Source organism: Pseudopipra pipra, chromosome 3, assembly GCF_036250125.1.
Source record: "Pseudopipra pipra isolate bDixPip1 chromosome 3, bDixPip1.hap1, whole genome shotgun sequence".
Taxonomy (NCBI): domain Eukaryota; kingdom Metazoa; phylum Chordata; class Aves; order Passeriformes; family Pipridae; genus Pseudopipra; species Pseudopipra pipra.
Genome location: NC_087551.1, coordinates 16,664,893 through 16,684,615, shown reverse-complemented (window position 1 = coordinate 16,684,615; position 19,723 = coordinate 16,664,893). Strand labels below are relative to the sequence as shown.

The 19,723-nt window shown below is 49.4% G+C and overlaps 1 protein-coding gene across 1 annotated transcript in view; it reads left to right on the top strand.

Annotated features, from left to right (window-relative positions):
* Window positions 1–5,020: 5,020 nt before the first annotated feature.
* The window catches only part of GALNT14 (polypeptide N-acetylgalactosaminyltransferase 14), a 96,265-nt gene continuing 81,562 nt past the window's right edge, over window positions 5,021–19,723 (top strand). Inside the window, exon 1 of the mRNA XM_064648032.1 lies at window positions 5,021–5,393. Coding sequence (XP_064504102.1) covers window positions 5,265–5,393 — 129 coding nt within the window. The 5' untranslated portion in view covers window positions 5,021–5,264. The remainder of the gene's footprint in view (window positions 5,394–19,723) is intronic.

Here is a 19,723-nt window from a genome sequence, read left to right as displayed (position 1 = left end):
CCCTCCTCTAGTCTTACTATGGAGAAGTCTTTACGTTTGTCCCAGTGGTGAGGGAGCTCAGTGCTGCCTCATCCATCAGTGCCACACAAGCTATCCTGGAGGCGGGAATCTGACTTGTAGGAACTGCAGGCGAATGTCAGGAGGATGCTGGTGCCCGTCTACTTGGGAAACAGCTTGTGTTCCTGCAGCTGACTCGATGAGAGCTTCAATTAACAAATGCTATTAAAGTAGCTCTCCTCTTTATTTTATTTTTTTTTAATGCATAGCATTTCCTGACAGCTTAAACCTTTAATTAACTGGAGATGCCATCGTGGAAACTTTGCTAGAGAAGAATGCTTGTGGTTTAATTAAAAAGAAAAAAAATCCTTTATAGGTACTGGAAGAGATCTGCTTACGTCTTTAATAGTGGCAAAAAGCCTGCAGGAACTCTTCCATTTCCCTTTCTGACTGCAGCAGTAGGTGAGGAGGTGCAGAGCAATATCATCACCCAAGAGGAGAACGTGAGTGCTTCACAGCTTCATGTTTGACCCTCCAGTTTAAGCTGCAGATGTAGGACAAGCTACAGTTCTGTTACCTCAGCAAGGGAAAGGAGACAGCCAACTATAAAGTTTTTGCTTTTTTAAAAAGAACTCTAACTTACAATTCTCTTGGTATTAGGCCAGAGCTGCCTCTAACATTTCTAGTCTTCTCTAAGGGCGCACAGGGAGAACATTGTTCAGATAAGCACTGGTCTGGTTTTTTTTGGCTCCCATTACAGCACAAAAGCAAAGACAGAGCTTACCTGGAACAGAAATGTAGAATACAGTTCATGGTATCTGCAACAACCTTCATGGAAGCCTCTTTTTGAGATGGCAGGGTACTGCCTGAGGTGGCAGAGAGCCCTTGCTGCTCTTCACAACCCCGAGGGCTGTGTGTGATGGTAGCTGTGGCAGGGAACCACCAGTTCAGTACACACTTGCACCCTTGCAGCAACTTGCCACAGGGCCAAGGCACGGCGATGTCAAGTGGTGCAGAGGTGGCAGACCCCCATGGCAAAGTAGCAATTTGTCCTTCCTCCTTGGCAAAGGACTTGCTGGCTTCTCCCCTTTTTCTCCCCACATTGACTTGATTAAGAACAGATCAAGTGTCCCAGAGGCTTTTTAAACAGTTAGAGATCCAAAAAGGAAATTTTGTTCCAGTATTAAATATACACCTGGAAAAGTCACTGACATGACTGTTCACATTTGAAGCACAGCTCCACCCCTAGAAGAGTATCAAATGGTTTCTGAGTCATCTCTGGGAGCAGGTTGGGGCTGTTGGGGTGGTGCCTGGGCCAGGGACATGTGCTGGCCTGCTCTCCTGGAGGCTCTGTACCCACACTGCCACCTCAGCTGCTGGGTGACAAGGGACAGCTGGGCTCCTTCTGAAACATGCCAAAGCTCAGAACTTGCCAAAATAGCTATTTGGGAACAGCTTGATGGGCTCTCCCTCATCTCCTGGCCCTGTCTGCAGCATGGTTAAATTCAGTGAGGGTAGCACACCCTCTTACAGGGGTGGGAGAGAAACTTCTGAATGAGCTTCTTTCCTTAAGCCTGGAGCACAAACCACATTGACCACTTAATGAAATCCATCACCCTGTATAACCACATATTACCACCCTGACCCTTTCAAAAGCCAATCTCTCTTTTTTGCAAACAAACACATTCTTTCTGATATATCTGCTACTGCAAGCAGCACCTCTTCTTGGGGAGGGTGCACTGCCGTGAACAGCAGTGAGAGCTGGGCTGCCCCAAATCACTGACTACACCAGATCCTCCCCTGGCAGTGGAGCTCCATGTCCTATAAGCCCCTTTTCAGCCAGAACTCAGCAAGCGTGCTCCACCTTCACTTGAGACTCCTCAGCATCCCAGCTCTGGGTAGATTTTGATCCTTTTCTCTGACCATTTCCTGAATGTATATGTTTAAGCCTGTTTTGACTTTCCCAGAACAAACCACAGTAGTTGTTGTGATCCTCTTGAAAAAGAAGCATGTTTTTTTCTCTATGGATGCCGTATCAGATGTGAACCAAACTCAAACTCAGGAGTATTCCTAATAAAAACTGCACTGAAGCACTGACAAGCTGGTTTGTAGACTTGGTGAGATTAGATTCCCTTGAAATGTTCTTTACAGGTGCCCTTGAAATAGCAAGGAGAGCTACTTTTCCCTACCACCCTTTCCTCAGAGGACCCCAAAGGGCTATCACCTGAAGCTGTGATTGTGAAGAGTCCCCTTTCCACTCAGAAATTATTTCCTATTTTTGCTTTCATGAACCAATCACTTTCATCAGCTTTTCAATGCTGATACCAACAAATGCTAAACGCCCATTTCTTAGACTGTTTTTTTTCTGCCTCTGTCTGTACTGCCCCTAAATTCTTCTCTGTTGAAAACAGGTAATATATTATGGACCTCACTTGTGGAACATCTGAGATTGGCAGATGAAAAATTAGAAAAATGGGAAAGATGTGGGTCAATAATACAAGAGAAGATTTTTTTATTACCATGTTTTTAATGCAATTACAGTAGGATTTTTATATGAGTCTCTGAAAGTCTATGACTTCAAACAACTCTGAACCTACAGATTTGTATTCTTGCCTTATTCTTGGTTAAATAGCTGCTACCATCATCTGCTTGATATACTGCCTTAGAACACAGGCACACAGTCAGGAGGAATATACTTCCTTGGAGACAGTATGTATTACTAGAGCTCCTTGAATCTCTTGCCTCATCACGGGACGCCTGCATGGAGTGGGGATTTGTTCAGTATCCCCCTCCTCGCTGGAGTGGCAGCAGTGCCGCCAGGGAAGCGCCAGGCTTTTTCCCGTTCTCTGCCGGGCACAGCAGGCTATCCATCATGGCACCAAACCCTGCCAGTGAAGCTTTCCCTCAGCAGAGGGAGTTGTTTCTCAAGGTAATAAGAAACCATTATCTGATTGCATTTTTGTCAGGTATGTCCTATTTATTACCTTACCTGTAATCTAATTTGTAATGTATTTCCCTGATATTTTCTATACTTCCCCCCTATATTTTTTCATAACTTCCACTAAAAGTCTGACCTACAAAAAAGACAAGGTTTTTAATCCAGCTTTGAATGATAACACCCTCCAGGTGCCTTTATCTGGAAAAGCTCTCCTAGCACAGAGGGAGGTCTGCTAGGAAAAGCTCAGCACCCTCTGCAAATGTGTTGGGGGAACACTGAGTAACAGCAGCCAAGGTCGCTTTGTCCCAGGCCAGGAAAACACCAGTGGCTATTTTCTACTTGTGGCAAGATGATCTTTTTGGTCAGAAAGACATTCCTGAGCCAAAGGAGACACGTGAGAGGCAACAACCAGTCTGACCAATAGCTGAGGTGGGCACAAGGTAAGAAGACAACTACAAACTACGTGAAAAGCACCACTGATGTGCCTCAGCTGCTGAAAGCTGTTCAGGTGTTCCACTTTAGCTGTTAGGAGAAAGCGTAAGGCTTTCTCAACCCTAACTAGGTTGAGCAGACATGTCTCATGGTGGCAGAGTGTGATGGTCCAAATACCCTGAATGTGGGGCTGAGGAACATTAATCAGCACAAGTGAACCATGGGAACAGGTTGCATTTTCAGGCTGATGTGGGCTTCCCATGCGGCATCAGGCTGATGGCTCAGCAGGGCATGAGGGTTTTCTGCTCTCTTCCCACCTGGTTAATTCTGCTCCTGCCTGGCTGTGCTACTGCCAGTGCTGTAAAACAAAGTTCAGCCTAAGCCTGTCTGCTAGACCTGGATTTCCTCATTCTGGTAAAGGTGTTTCAAAGTCACGCAGCTTTAAAACAAAGAAAGAGAAATGTCCCTTCTTGTGGATGCTAATGAAATTTTTATCTGGGCATCTTTCTGTGAATGTTGGGCCTGAGAGGCATGGATTATGTTAGGGGAGAAAGGCTTATGGAGCCCTGGAAATAAATCAGAGGAGGACAGAGGATGAAGATCACAAATGATAAATTAGCAACTGACAGAAAACAACTGCAAGAAATAATAAAACCAGGAGGAGTGTGTGGGAAATGCATAGGAGAGGTTGTTTACAACATGTGCATTGGACTTTCCAGCATTTGACATCTTATCTCCATTTCATTCCATATGTTACTTTATGCATGGTTTCCTGTTTTTATGGGGTTTGTTCTATAGTTTTTGTACTAACATGAATGACTCACATCTGCTCCAATACTTAATTTATTCTCTAATGTCTTCTGCAAGGCTTTGCTCAGCTTGTGCAATACTTGTCAGTGGCAAGATCCGAAGAGCAGTGTCAGGCAGGTGAGCAGGGATAGCTGCATAAGGCAGCTCGTTTCTGAAGTCCTACTCTGTTGTGGTGGTGGTGTTTTTTTCCCCTTAGCAAGGTCCGTAATTCCCACTTTGGCTGCCCCGTGTGGACAGGCCTGCTGTGCTGGGGCTATGTATGGAGCCAGCAAGGAACATCCCATGGGACAGGGATGACAGCTGAGGGCCATTCCTGAAGGAGACCACGGCCTGGCGCCAAGCTGCTGCTGGCATACCAATAGCTGATGATTATGATTTTATTTTTTAAGTGTTCTTGACAGCTCCGGAGACTCACATCGTCTCTTCCAAATCCAGTAATTAAATTCCACCTACCTGAAATCCCCCTGCTGTTTCAATTGGTTAAATTAATCTTCCCATCATGTCTGAGCCTCCTCTGTGTGTTGTTGAACGGTGGCCTCCCCTAGCCCCGGAGCCGGGCGACGACCGGGACGGGGACCCCGACCGACCCGGGCCAACTTCGCAGCGGCGCGGCGCAGCCCAGCCCCGCGCATCCTTTCGCGTGGAAGTGGCCCGGACCCACTCACGGTGCGTGGGAGAGAGACAGGCGTCCCCGATTATACACACACGTGTGTGTGTGTGTGCGTGTGTGTCCCCATATCTTCCCCCCCGGCTCCGTGTCTCCGTTCCCGGGAGCTGTCTCCCGGACAGGGAGCGGACAGGGCAGCGACTCCCCCGGGGTACCAGCCCGCCAGTCTGCGCGCCGCACCTTTCCCCGGCGAGCGGCTCCAGCTCCAGCCCCCCTCCTCCCGGCACCTCCTCCTCTTGTTCCTCCTCCCCTCCCCTCCCCTGCAGAGCATGCACAGCCCGGGACTCGCATCGTCGGCTTCGAGGCGGGCGGGCGAGACCCTCCTCCCCGACTAGCCCCGCTCCCGCTGCCCCCGGAGGCGCCCGCGGCTCCCCCTTGCCTCCTCCCTGTCCCCCCGCCGGACTTTTCCCTCCTCCGAGGATGAGGCGGCCGACGCGGCGGCTGGCGCTGTCTCTGATGGGGGTGCTCTGGCTCGCCGCCCTCCTCCTCTTCTTCTTCGGGGCGCGGAGGAAGTTGGAGGCGACGGAGCCCGAGGGACACACGCCGGAGGTAAGAAAGGAAGGGGCGGCGGGGCCGGGGCTGCTCCGGCGGGACTTGGGCGCGACGCCGCCGCTGCCCGGGGAAGAAGTTCCCAGCGGTTTTCGGGACCCCATCGCGCTCCCCTTAAAGTTTGGTGCCGGCTCTGTGCCTGTGCGGCGGGGGGGCCGGTCTGGCCCTTTCCATACCCTCCCGGTCGTGGCCCACCCCCCCGCCTGCCCACGGTCTCGGATAGCGGCAGCCCCAGCCGCCCTCCCGCCCCGCTCCACCGGGCGCTGTCGGGGCTCCCCCGGCCGCGGGTGCCGCGGGCGGTGCCGACCCTCTGCCCCGCCGCCAACTTCGAGCATCCCTCGCTCCGGACCCTGGGGAGCGGGGACACCGGCGCGCCCCAAGAAAACGAAACGCGTGGTTTGTTCACGGGTGGGGTGGGGAACCGGCGACTCCTCTGCCCTGCGGGTCATGCCGTGTTTCCGAGCTCTGCCCCAAAGACGAAGGGCTCGATCCTGTCCCCGGGCTGAAACGAGAGGGGAGCAGACGGCGAGCACTCAGGTGGTCCGTGGCTGGGGTACACGGGCTGGCCGAGTCCGGTTAAACCGCTGCGGCTTTTCGTGGCTGGTTGTGATGGAAGACTAGACACGGGCAGGATGCTGCCCTGTGAGTCCCAGCCTGGGTGGAAAGAGGGTGCGTTTGCAATCGCGCCTTTCTATGTCATGTTTGAGTCCCCGGAGTGCACCAGAGTGACAGCACGGGAGAGATGAGAAGAGCATCTCGCTCGACACAGCGAGTGCATCAGAGGAGTTTTGCTGCCCAAACGCTGTGAAAAGCAGGGGACCTGCGAGCAGCTTCGGCTGAACGAGGTCCCGTGTCCTCTGCAGGTCCTGTGTCCTCTCCCAACGGCTGAGAGCTGCTGGGGCTTAGCCGAGGGTTAACTTTCCAAAGGACAAGGATTAAATGCTGCTCTTAGTTGTACTGTGTAAATCTTGAATTAGTTAATCTGGGTTAGAGCCCAGATCCTGAAAATACTCTGAGATTAGGGTTACTGTGGCAGAGTGCGAGCCCCCAGCCCCCTTTTTGCACCAGTGACACCCAACAGCATTCGGCCCGTGACTTGTGACAGCTATAAGTGTTCACCACATCTTTGTAGAGTCTCCTATATGTGTCTGTCACCTCTGCAACTGAATTAACGACCTGATTGGAAAAAAAAGTCAGAACTCATAAAGCTTACTTTGATTTTTCATCCTGAGGAATTATTGGTTTTCCATGTTTTTTAAATAAAAATGATTGAAGAGGGTTTTTTTCAGCCTTTCGGAAATCTTTCAATCCTAGCAGAAGGGAATGAATCTATGCAATTTCAGGCCCCAAAAATAAATAATAATATATAAATTTATTTATTTATTTAAGCGGGAGAAAGGCAATAAGTCACTGAAAGCAGAGCTAGAGGACAAGTGCTTTCTTAACTGTAACTAGGCTTTGGCATCAGTAGGTTTCTATCAGAACTGCATTCTTAAAAATTGCAAAAGAAGACCTTCCCTATATGATGGGGGGCTCCTATATTCTCCTTGAAATGAAGCTTGCTTCTTGGTTAGTACCAGCTGCAGCTGAATTGCTGCCATTTTGCAGCCCATTTGACTCTGCTCCCACTCGAAGCTCCCCCCACCTCAGGGTGCAGGTCGCTTATGCTCTTAGGGGCCGGTCTTGGCTCCTGCAGTAGGTGAAATGAACTTCTCCCATCAGACAGGATCAGGCCCTGAGTTTCGAAGCTGCAACTGCCAAGTTGCCATAACTCCACCAATTTGACTGCTTAAATTGCCTCTCCTTCATTTCTTTTGAATTTTCCATCAAAACACTCGCATCCCCTTGAGATCCATAGAGTGCAGATTCTTTTTTGTTTTTTAATGCATTGCATTTTTTGGCTTTGGAAACTGCTTTTGAGCAGTATGACTTGTAAGTTGCTTATGAGCATGGGGATGTGGTGTCACTCCAGTTAACACCTCTGAAAGGCTGCAGAGCTGACTTGGGTAGGAGAGACAGGGATGCTGCAGTCCAGAGAGGAGCCTGGTGGTGTGTCCCATTGCCCTGGCTGGCGGGACTGGCTGCCACAGATGAAAACTTGAGCAGTTAAAGAGTTGTCCTCCCAAATTCGTAGAGAAACACGAGGAGGTGGAAGTTGCTAACAGCAGTGCAAACATTGCCACAGAGCAAATCCACATAAACTTCCCTGGCAGCCTTTTCCAACGTGTTCCCCCCCCCCCCCCCCCCCCCCCCCGCTACTGCCTTCTCTCTCAGTTGAGCTGTATTTCTGTGAGCATATGCACACTATATATCATGCCTCATGTAGATTTAACCTTTAAACCTTTCTTACTTAGGCTCCAACTGGTAATGCTGCCTCCTGCCCATGCCTGTCTCCTGGCAGGGCTCATGGCACACATCCAGTGCTGGGAGGCCAGAGTGCCCAAGCTCCTGGCTGGCTGTGGCATGTTGGTGGCTTGCCAAGGGCCAACAGAAGAGCTGCTGCCCTTGGCTGTGCGGGTGCCCATCCATCACTTTATTTGTGGTTCTTTTCCCCCCCTTCCTTAATCCCAAATCCTGTGCAAGATTGGGGCCTCAGCTTCCCAAAGGAAGGCTTGTGATGCTTTTCTTATAGCTGGAGAATCCAATATTGGAGTAGGCAGAGTCTCCAAAGACCAGGACCTTGGTGTGAGGGTCTGATGCAGTTTTTGAGTCCTTACTGCACTGGAAACACGCTGCTGGCTTGTCATTTCGTGGTCGCAGTGGAGGCAGGCATTTGGGGCAGGTCTAACAGTGCTTTGGGAGCTTTCCCAAGCTGCTTGTGCCTGAAGAGGTAGGCACAGCCCTCTATTGTAATTAACTTGGCTTCACCTTCCCAGTTGTGTTTTTTTGTTTTGTTTTTTTTTCTGTATTCCCTTGTAATCCATCCCTGTGGATCTCTTGCTGCTGCCTGGTGGCAGGCAGGCTTAGAGGGCTCCCCTTTTTGGCAGCCCTTGCTCTCCTTAATTCCTGTCACTTCTTTCCCTCCTCCTTCTTCCTGCTGCCTGCAGCTGCTGGTGGTATGTGCCAGAGTGGTGGGAGCAGGTTGAGGCTGGATTTTAGGGTGTGGGACTCCCTCATGTCTGTGGAGTGTAGTAACCTTGCAGGACTGGTAGGGTACAGAAGAGAATCACTCGCAGTGTTTGGGACCATGAAATTGTTCCTGGGTCAACTTCCCCAGTCCCTCTGGTGCTGTTTTTACTGCTGTCACTTGAGGTTTGGGGATTGTGGGGTTTTTTTTTGCTTTTCCAAAGGGCAGATCAAGCCCTATTACTGCTGTAACTCTTGCCCTTTATAAAGTCCTGTGACTTGGCTGGGAAGAGGAGCCATAGGAGTGTGCCTGCCTCTGCCAAGGGACCATTACCCGCATGGCCCGGCCGGGTGCCTGGTTAGCAACCATGGACTCAGCCTGCAGGGAAGCAGAGTCTGATGGATGAGAGCGTAAGGACATGGGGCTGGTTGGGGTCATGGATCAGCTGGGACTTGTTGATGCCTTCTGCCTTCCCTGCCTTTTGGCAGAGGATTTCGAAATACTTCTCAAGCTTTAATTAGTTCCAGCCCGTCTCCTTGTCCCAGCAGTTTTCCGGCTGGATAAACCAGGACCCAGAGAGGCTAATTGAACTTTGTATCCTTGTGGGTCTTATTGACTCCAGAGGAATTGGAATCGTTCAACCCTCTTGGAAAACCAGGCAGCCAGTGACCCCCCTGAAGTCACACAGGGAGGAGGTTGTGTGGCTTGGCATGTGCTCTGGTAATCCGGGCTACTGCCTGGCATCTCCCCTGCCTCCCTCTGATAAGTCCCACTGCTCTGCTTTGGGAGGGGTGGGGGGGTGAGGGAACATGCAGGCTAATAACTTAATTACATTAAGGAATAATGAAGGGAACTGATACGAGGGATTAATTACAAGCAAAATCCCAAATTAATCGTGAGGAGTACGTGTAGCTGGCTCTGCAGCGATGTTTTGCTAGTGTGCTGCTCCTGTGCCCTGTGCCAGGCTGTGGCTGTGTGGCCCCGGGGGATGCTAATAAGGGAGCAGGAGAGAAGTAGGTGGCTGACAACCCCTTGGTCATCTCATCTCCTCCACCTTGTGAATCTGTATCAGACCACAGTGGGATGTTGGCTGTATAGCAGAGCCCTGCAGCAGGGAGGGGTTGGCAGGGAACTGGGCTCCCTTGCTCCGGGCCACCAGTGTGTGCGGGGGGCCCCAGGAAGATAGTTTTTGTTGGGTTTGGGGTTTTTATTTTTCTTCACTCCCTCCTGCATGCTAGTTTGCTCCCTCTGATGGATGGCTAAAGCACAGCTGACAGCCTCTGGAGGGAAAGTGAGTCTGTCACGGGCTTGATTGCAAGAGAAAAGCTACGGAGGAAAAGTTTCCTTTATTAAAAAAAGTGACCTGTTATGCTTGACTTGTAGTAGTGTTTGCAATGCAGCAACTCCTTTCTGATTGTGCTCAAGTGCAGCTGGGGGATGGCTCCTGGGAGATGATGAGAGGCTCAGCACCCTTGCTGCCTACTCCAAGTGCTCTGGGGTGCTCAGCACCCTGCAGGGTCAGACCTCAATGCAAAGGAACCCTTGCCAGCTTTGTGCTTATGTGTCTTGCACCAGCCTGCATTTCCTTCTGCATCGTCACCATCTAGAAAGCCTCAGCACCTGGAATTCAGTTGACAGTCTCTAGATATTAAATTCCTGTCAGTTTTATAGCAGCAGAGCCACTTAACAGATTAAAATAACTGTGTATCCTGCAGAAATTCAGATCTTGACAATTAAGGGATTGAAGTGGCAAAGCTGTCGGGAACAAGAAAAAAAAAGCAGTGTTAAGTACCTAGGAAGCTTGTGTTGACTGGGACTTGGGACTTGTCTGGGTGCATGGATAGGTCCAGGATGTGAGAGAAGGGGAAACTTCTGTCATGCTTTGCTGCTGAAATCCCACACTGAAATCTCTAAGAGCAAACTGAGGCTTTCTAGGATGTGCAAAGCTTTGGTGATGCAGGAGGTGGGGTGGAATCCAGTTCCTCTCTCCTGCTTGTGTATTTAGTGATGGATGAAACAGAAAACCGTGCCCAAGCTGTCCTCATTTGTGGAGCCAGACAGGACAGGTCTGGTGCATCAATGAGTGCCATTTCTCAAGCACTTTGTTTCCTTCTGGTGGGATTGGGAGAGAGGTTTTCCAGCGTGGCAGACCTCCTTGTGCAAATACCTGTGCCTTTGTGGAGCGGGACTGGGGGGAGAAAGTCTTGCCAAATTCAGCACCCAGTCGCCTCGATGACTAAACCAACTGCGGACAAATGGTGAGCAGCCTGCCTCGTGCATCTCGTTTAATTAACCTGCTCACTGCGCATCGAGGCACTCTGAGAAACCTGTGAAACAATAACCAGTCAATGAAAAACCTCTTAATTTTTCACTGGTAATTGCAATGAATGAATTTTGCCCCCGTTACATTCTGGCAGAGCTCCGTGTTGTAGCTGTGACTGATGGGGGCATAAATATTGATTGAACAAGACTTGTTTGCTTTGCAAAACAGTGAGCATCGGGATATACAGGTGCCTGTCCTAGCTTGGTGCTTTTAAAAAAAGTATCAGAGAAGGAGGGATACGAGGCAAGAATTCTGCTTCTTTGCTAGTAAGAATATAAATAAATTTCTGTGCAGGTGGTATGTGTTTTGTTGTCAAGAGGTGTTGAGCACCAGAAGAAGAAAAATACTTCTTATTGTGCTGTAGAAGGATAAAATGAGTTGAAAAAGTCCTGGTGCTTCACTCTGAAGGGGTGTTGGGGGTGGTGATTCTCCCAGGCTGAGCTGGGTTCAGGAGTGTCATAGTCTCTCTTGTAATCTGTTTTTCCTATCAAGGTCCCTGTGGAGCACCCTGCATGTGGAATCACTCTGGGCTGCAGCATCCCTCAGCAGCTGGTGTGACATTGTGTGGTGTCTTCCTCTTGTAGGTAACAGGGAAGGGCTCAAGCCCTTGCCCTTGAGTTTTTAGGAGGACGCAGCTCTGGCTCATGGCCCAGAGCCCTTGGTGAGCTTTAGGGGTGAGCTTGACAAAAGCAACTCCTGCTTTTTGAGCAGGGAGGTCTCCAGCTCTGTGTCTGGATGCTGAGGTTTCAGACACAGCACGTATGTTGTGAAGCATCTCCACGCTTGAGAAACATGTTGACTATCAGGGAAGATGTTTTTTCCTGTTTATCCTTGCGCCACCTCAGATATGCACAGAGGTGGATTATTTACTCAAAAAACCTGACTGTTTTCTCCTCGCTCTTCCTTTCCTTGATAAGAAAACATCATCCTGATTTATTTTGATGGGCTCATGGCCCAGGGCCTGCCTTGTCTGGGTTTGCTTCTTGCTCTGCTGAGACATCCCTTGTCCCTGGCTCTGCAACGTGACCTCTGCCTCCCCACGGGCAGGGCACTCGGCACATGGGATGGCTGCAGGGTGAGAGCTATAAATGGGAATGCTGTGCCTGGGGAAGGCAGGTCCAAGGAACATTTATGGTGCTGTGACTAGAATTTTTCTGTCCCTCTTGAAGCTGAAAGGTTGGTTGTAGGCGTAGAGACCGGGTCAGAGCATGCAGAGTACGCTCTGCCTAGCTGCAGTGGTTCCGCAGGTGTGAGCTGGGCGAGCTCCGGCACTGGAAGGGCAGTGCTGGGAGAGGCAGCCTTGCAAATGACACCGCTTTATAATCCTGTATAAGTGCAGGTGCAGCATTATTGTCCCAGGCTGACAAATCCCTGGGAAGCTGAATATGGGGGTGTTGTCTTTCTTGGGTCCATGGATGTGTTGTGCTCTGCGCTCACAGCTCATGGGAAGCTGGTTTGGCGCTTTGGGCATTTTTGTCTCTGGTCTAGTCTCCTTGCCAGTGGGAAGAGCGAGCTTGGGAGAGGCTGTGGAAACTCAAAAGCAACGTACTTGGTCTGGGAAAGTCTCATCTATGAGGGCAGCCCAGCATTTGGTGCAATAAAACCAAGTACGGGAAATGTATCTGTGGAGAAAGCAGAAGTAGGATCTGTTTAAGGAAGATGTTTGCATGGAGGAGTAATTACGTGTAGCCTAACGACAAAGGGTGCAGTGGATTGACTATTAATTGGAGTAGCGCGAGCGGGAGATTGCTGGCATTAGCTGTGTGTTTCTTGCTGGTTTCCCCCTGCTTAAAGAAGGAAGGGGTGAGGAGCAGATGATGAGGGGGAGTTTGCTCTCTATCCACTTTCCCATGCAATGAAAAAGCCATTTCTCCCCCTTTCTCTCACAGTGAAATGTTCAGATTTTGCCAGCGACACTTAGTGCAGTTGCTTACTAAGCTGCAATTAAATTGATTTCCCATCCTCTTTCGCCTTTTTGGTTCCAAAATCTCAGCAGGGGTCAGCTTTATGGGAGGAGTGAGACAAGGAAGAGATCTTGAGCCCTGTCTTCTGCTCCTCTAAATCAGTATTGCTCCACTCTTCATATGCATTTCCAAAGGAGCCAGGAAAGGGGGGCTACCTAGATAAAGGTCTTTCCCGTGTAGCTGCTGCTGTAGTGGGCAGCCCTAGGTCAGGCTGGATTAGTCTATAGGGTACCTGGGAAGCCTCCCACTGTGGGATGGGCACTGGGTGTCCTGGGGGGAGGGTTGAGGCTCTGGGTGCCAGTGGCAGAGGGGTGCTGGGAGGAGGAGGAAGAGGAGGAGGATTTTTCATTGTTAACACGTGCCTTCAGAAAATGATCAGTGGTGACAGGTTCAGCAGGAGTTCACCCCTTTGTTTATGGAGGCAGCATTAGTAATACTAATAGTTTGCCTACAGTCCCGCTGTTTGATAGCCCCATATGATCTGTAGTTAACCCTTACTGCAGCCCTGAGGGAGTGAGAGGTGTGGTGGTTGTTTTTTTGGGAAGGGACAATGTGCCAGGGCCACTCCTCCATGGGGGGAGGAGATTACATGCTGGAAGGGGGACTGTCCCCAGCTAGCAGGTGTGTAGATGCATTGGTGGTGGCACTGGAGAGATAGGGTGGGGCTTGTGTCCCCCGCCAAACCCTGCCTTACCACACATAGGCAGAAATTAGTGATGATTTACTGCAAAACATCTCAAGCTCCAGCTTTGTTATATTATTTGGAGTAGCAAGTGAGCTAATGATTGCATCTCGTCTCAGAAAGTACTGCGGGAAGTGCAGTGCCAAAAGAGAATTGATTCAGAAGCAAAACAGGTTCATTTTTCAGATGAGGCTGAAAGACAAGGGAAAGAGAGATTCTTCTTCCCCTTTTTTTTTTTAACTTTTTTAAATTTTATTTTTCTCCTCCATCTCAAGTATGACTCGTAGCTTTCCCTCTTCGGTTTTGTAGTGGAAACGCCAGTAATAAACCTGATTGGAAAGTGATGCGAGGAGAGCAGGGTTCATGCAGTGCAAAAACAAACGAGCTATGAAATCACCTTCTATTCTCCAAACATTATTCACAGAGCCAAGAAAATTGAGACGGATGATTCTTTTTCTTTTGAAGCCACTGAAGGAATAAGTCCAAAGGATGTAATTTGGCCCAAGCCAGGAAAGCAAGGCTGCTTTGTCCTGGCTTTCCAAATAGCTTTGCCTGCATTTAGACACACACCATTTCCTCCTCAAGGACCACTGTCGGCATCCGCCGGTTACAAACACACCTCATAACACATTATGGAGACACACGGCGCACAAATAAGACATGAATATGTTCAGTGGCGCGGGCCTTGGTTGCAGCCCCCCTGGGCTGGGGGAGTTTGTGCACATCTCTTCTTTCTTCTGCATTGAATTTTTAGTTGCTTGTTGTTAGGTGAGATGGAGAAAAGACAGGAGGGAGGGGTCACAGGTGTGAGCAGACTAATTTTCAATGGTTGGCTCAGTTCTTCTTATTAAACACTGATTACTTTTTTTTAATATTTTTAATACTTTTTAATTTAATTTTTAAAATATTTTTATTTAAAACTGGTTTCTTCATCTGGGTCAAGGTAATCTGTGCGTTGATTCAGGGTCCTTCAGGATGGAATAATATCCTTTGGGATATCCTTTGCACTTTGACCTCACCCAGACGAAATGCAAAACTCAGGGTCTTGTTGGGGAAGGCAGGTGGTTTTCCAGCAGGGCAGACAGCAGGAAGACACAGGGAGGCTGCTGGAGCTGGTGTGGGAGCCAAGCTGGGAGGGAGGCTGTTATGTAGCATGGTCCTGCCTTTGACAAGAGTGGAGCTGGATGGAGAAGGAGCAGGGAAGAGTCATGGTGTTTATAATGCCCGTTGCATTTTCCTGGTGCCATAATGCAGTGTAATCTGGAGAGAGACAGACTCAAACATGCGCTAACCAGCCATCTGCTGCTGTGACTGGGATCCAAATGGATGAATATCCATATAACGCTCAGCATTAAACCTTGCACGGCGTGTAGGCTGCATATGGTTTGGTCCTGGTGGTACTGTGGAATGATTTGTGAAGAGCTTTCCTGTTCTGCCTTCCCATCCTGAAGGAAGATCTCTGCTTTGAGTACCTTCAGAGAAAAAAGAGCAACCATCATGCAGCCCTTGGGGATGGGCACTCAGCACAGTGGTGCACTAGCAGCTCTGTCTGCTGGGTGTGGCATGAGAGGAGCTGATTTTGGGGTGGAGGAGACAAACAGTATTTGCTGGGCCAGCCAGCACCAGGTCTCCCTGCCCCACTGCCATGACATGGAGTGAGGGAGAGTTGGATAGATGGACGGAGGGATGGTGTTGGATGAAGGGTTAGACTTGAAGATCTCGGAGATTTTTTCCAACCTGGTTGATTCTGTGATGCTATGGACAGCTTGCTGCGGCAGAGGGATGGCACACGTCTGGGGAAGCTGTTAGTGGTGGTTCACTGCTGTGAAGTTGCAGTTTTGGGAAGCAAAAGTATCAAGAATATTGATTTGCCTTTGTTTTTTTTCTTAAGTTTTGACATTTTTTTACCATATAATTAACTTCCCACAAAAAATATTGCTCTGGAAAACCAGGACTGAGATTTTAAAGTGGAACATGCTGTTGTATACCCATCACCATTTTAATTTAGCCATTGGAAATGGCTGAAGATGGAATCCTCCCTGTTGTGATGATGTACGAGAGCACCCACCCAGCACACTGGACAGCTTCTGCTCTCATTCCAGTGACTGTTTCCTTTCTGCTCCCTGCAGACCCTGGAGCCCATAGATGAAGCACAATGCATACTTCTATGCAGACTTTTCTGTTCTCATGCAGCCAAGGGCTTCACAGGCGGTAGTAATTGTATTTACAGAGCTCTGAATAAATAATGAAATATGTCCCCTTTGCAGAGGTTATGTGTGAAGGGTTTGGGTAGGTGAGAAGATCAAGCCTGCAAAGAGCCTGAAATCTGCTGAGACTTCAGCTGCTGTGGTCTTAGGAAGTGTCAGGCATTCGTGCAAAATTAGGCTTTGCAAAGGCATCTCACTTTGCCTGGTTTGGTGGCATTCTCAGGGGGAAAGTGAACTATCTGAGCCCATTAGAGAGATGGTCATCTGCCCAACCTGAAATCCCAGCCCCACATCTTGGAGAAGGAATAGCACCTCAAAACAGAGGTCACCAGGTGAAGTAATCTGAAATTTGAAGTTAGACTTGCAAGTGGCAAAAAAGGGAATCAGATTATGAGAAAAGTGTTACGATGCCTGGTGACGTGGCCTTTATTACTGTGCATAGGTATGGATGTGTCTTCTCAGCAGGGACCTCCTGGATATACCTGCACACTGAGGAAGCACAACATTTCCAAAATGAAACATAAAATACAAACACAATCTACCTTGCCAGGTGAGCTCCAGCAGGCATTTGAATGCCAGGGAAGGTCATTCAGATGTTGTTCTTCACCTGAGGCATGGCAGGACTCAGGAAGGGAAGAACACCTTCCCTTCTGAAGGCAATGTCAGCAAAGGAAAGTCAGTTCCAATTTGAACTTTGCAGGCAGAAGCTCCGCTTGTGTGCGGGGAGCAGGAGGAAAACGCGTTGGCACTTGAGGGCACCAGCAGCTGGGAGGTGAAGGGCGGTCAACCTTCCCCAGCAGGCACAGGCGGTGTTCTGTAAAACAGGCTTTCTTTGCTCTTGGTGTGTTATTGCATCCTTGGGAGATCGGCTCCCACTGCCAAATCCTGACCCTGTAAATGAAACGCTGCCCAGCAGTGAAGAACATCTCTGCTGTGTAGCCAAACCCTTGCACATTTTCTGTTTAACCAGAGTGTGGATAAACATCTGTGCTGAGATAGCAGTTGCAGCGCTGGGGCAGACCTGGTAGAAAGGCCCTCACTGTAGGTGCAGCAGCAGAGGCAGGTCCAGCATGGGGATTTTAACTAATTAAATAAAGTGTGATTTGCACCTTTTAATCTCAGTGATTCCTGCATGTGGGCACCTGTATTTAGGATAAAAGCTTATTCTGCTTCAATTAATTTTATATCAATATAAGCTGACTAAAGGTGTGAATGAGAGGCCAGGTAGCTAATTCCCTTCCCTCTGGTGCACAGGCTGCACCAAGAAAACTCGGGGGCTGGGAGCTCTTGGCAACGCGGGTGTTAGTCCAGCTGAAACAGCCAAACAATTTTGTGTTTCCATATGTAAATACTAACTGGGATCAGCTAAGTTTTGATGCGGATCTCCTGGTATTGACATCAGTTTGGGCATTGGCACCAGCTATGTATGTGGCTTTGGGCAAGCCAACATTTCTCTGAATGCAGGCTTGGGTCTCAAGATGTTCTCCCCATCTTCATGCAGAACCAGCAGCCATTGCTGTATCTGAAAGGTAAAGCAGATGAATTCCCACTTTTTTTCCTTATTTCCAGAAGCTGTGTTTCAGATCCATAGGCCAGGACTGCTGTGTTTCACAGGTGTTTCATCACAGTAGGATGCAATAGATAACTGGCTGTTTCTGTGTCAAAATCGCAGAGAACTCTTCAGAATTATATTAATCCAATAAAAGAGTTAAAACTTTCAAAGTGTAAAAGCTGGGGACATTTCTCCTTTGAGAATGAACTAATGCTTGACCTGAAAAGTATGATATATCTCTAGTCCTGAGGCACAGCTAAACTCATGCCATTCTCAGGATTTCTTTTCCTCCCCCTGTAATCCTTTCCCAGTGCATCAAACAGGTACAGCAGATCGATTTGCTCAAGCTCTCAATGTTTGCTCCGTGTTAGAGAGACCTAAATTCCACAAGAGGCTGGATTTCATTGAAGGAGACTTTCAAGCCACTGAGTTTATCCCAGCACGTGCTTAAAGGCTTTTGCCACATGGGATTTGGTTTTGAGAGAAAGTGCGGGGAAGCCAGCGCTTGCTTTTCTGTAAGCAGGGCTGATTTCAGTGCCGTAAGGAGCACGGCGGAGTTTGATAACCCAGCAGCATGGTTCAGTGCCTTCCCTCGTGCTGCCTGGCTGTGTTCTTGCAAGGAGCCACAGTGTGATTACAAGGGCTGTTAAATGCCCTTAATATTCACGCTGTTGGAGAGAGCATTACTCCTGCCGGTTCTGCTGTCTGCTGCTGTTTGCAATAGAATTGCATCGATGATTAAATCACCAATGCTGCAATGAGGAGCGGGTAAAGCCCCTCCAGCCAGGAGATGCAAAGGCAGAGTTAAATCCCTCCTGTTTGCCCACTTCTTTTCTGTTTTTTTTTTTTTTTTTTTTTTTTTTGCTCTATCTTAACAACATTTTTTAAACAAACAAAGCACAGAGGAACAGTTTGGAGCCATGAAATGAGACGGGAAATGAGCCTCTTGCAGAGAGGTTAAGAGAACAGGGCACGGGCGCTGCGAGGGAAAGGAGCTGGAGGGCTCGGGGCAGCACATGCTTGATGCAGCACTGCTGTGCACGCTGCTTCTCCTTGTCCTCTTCAGGAATAGATGGGAAAAGCAGCAAACTGAGTAATATATATATGTGTATATAGACTTGGTGGGGCAGCAGATGGGGGGATGGCAGGGGGTGCTCTGATGGTGGTATGGGGCAGCTTTTGGAGCTGAAGCCAGCAGCTGCTTATCATGAGAGAGCCCTGTTCCATCCTAACCTCTTCTGGGTGTTCAGGGGAGCTGCTCCCAGTTAGTGTTGGGCCTGGGGAGTGTTCGTTCCCCACCATGCCTGTGCTGTTGCCTCAGCTCCGGGGTTTCCTTATCTGGTGCTGGGATGCAGCTGTTTCCCCAACAAAGCCTTGTCCCTTGTATGCAGTCTCAGGTGCCTGGGAGGGTCTTCAGCCTGCCAGGTATTTTAGGGAAAAGAGCCAAAAGCAGATTCTTGGCACCCTGTTTCACTTGTTGGACTGCCCCCATCCCTCTCTCCCACAAGTCTGTGTTCTCGCTTTCTTGTGTGCTTCTGTGCTCGACCACAGGTATCACAAGCAGGTGGCTTGTTTTGGAAGTGTCCCCGCATTTCCCATTTGGCCCAAAAATGTGCACTGTCCATCTGGCCACAAGGACTTGAATTTAGCTCGTGGGGCCAGGGGCTTTGAAACCCCTGTCGGTGTCTGGGAGAGAGGTGCTGAGCCGAGCATCCTTGTCTGCAGGGAAATGCTGGGGACTTCTCTGAGGCCAGTTCCTGGTGGCACCGCAGTGGCTTCGGCAGCCCCTGTTTTCTGTGCAGGTATTGCTGGGGAGAAGGCTGGCACCTCCACAAACGACTTGTTTCCATGGCTTGCTCTCACGGGGTCTCGCTGAGGAGAGTCCTGATGGGGTGGCCATTAACGAACCTGTTGGTTAATCGCTCCCGTCGGTTTCAGTTAGAGAGAGCAGCGTGGCGGGGACGCCTGGCTGGGCGCTGGCAGGAGGCTGTGCTCAAGGTTTGCCGAGCCTCCATTGATTTTTGAGCTTGTCACGCTGTTCATTAGGAGTGGGAGAGCAAACTAGGTGCTTAGGAGAAGTGCTCTGAGTCGATCCTGAAGGAGTGCGGGTTTCTCCCCTGCCTGGTTAAGAAGGAAAAAAACATTCTTGCCCAAGTCTCCTCTGCTCCTAGAGCACTCAGCCTCAAATCTCCCATCTTCAAGGGGTGCCCCGGCAGGACATTTGTCCATCTGCCCTGACACTGCCCTGTTCTTGCAGACTTGCTGCACTGAGAAGGATTGCAGAAAGTTGTGCTGTTGGTGCTTTTGGTTTGTGGGATGATTTTGTTCCCTGTTCCTCCCTCTTGTCCTGCCAGGTTCCCACGGCTTGGTCCCTGTTGTGTGTTGAGCTTGCTGAGCATGTTGATCATGCTGGAGCTGCATTGATCGAGGCAGTAAATCAGCTTGCTGGTGCTGTGGATATAAATGGTGAATGTAATGTGAACCAAAGGGGAGCAGAGAAAAAAACAGGGGGAAACAAAAGGAAAAATTGGGAAG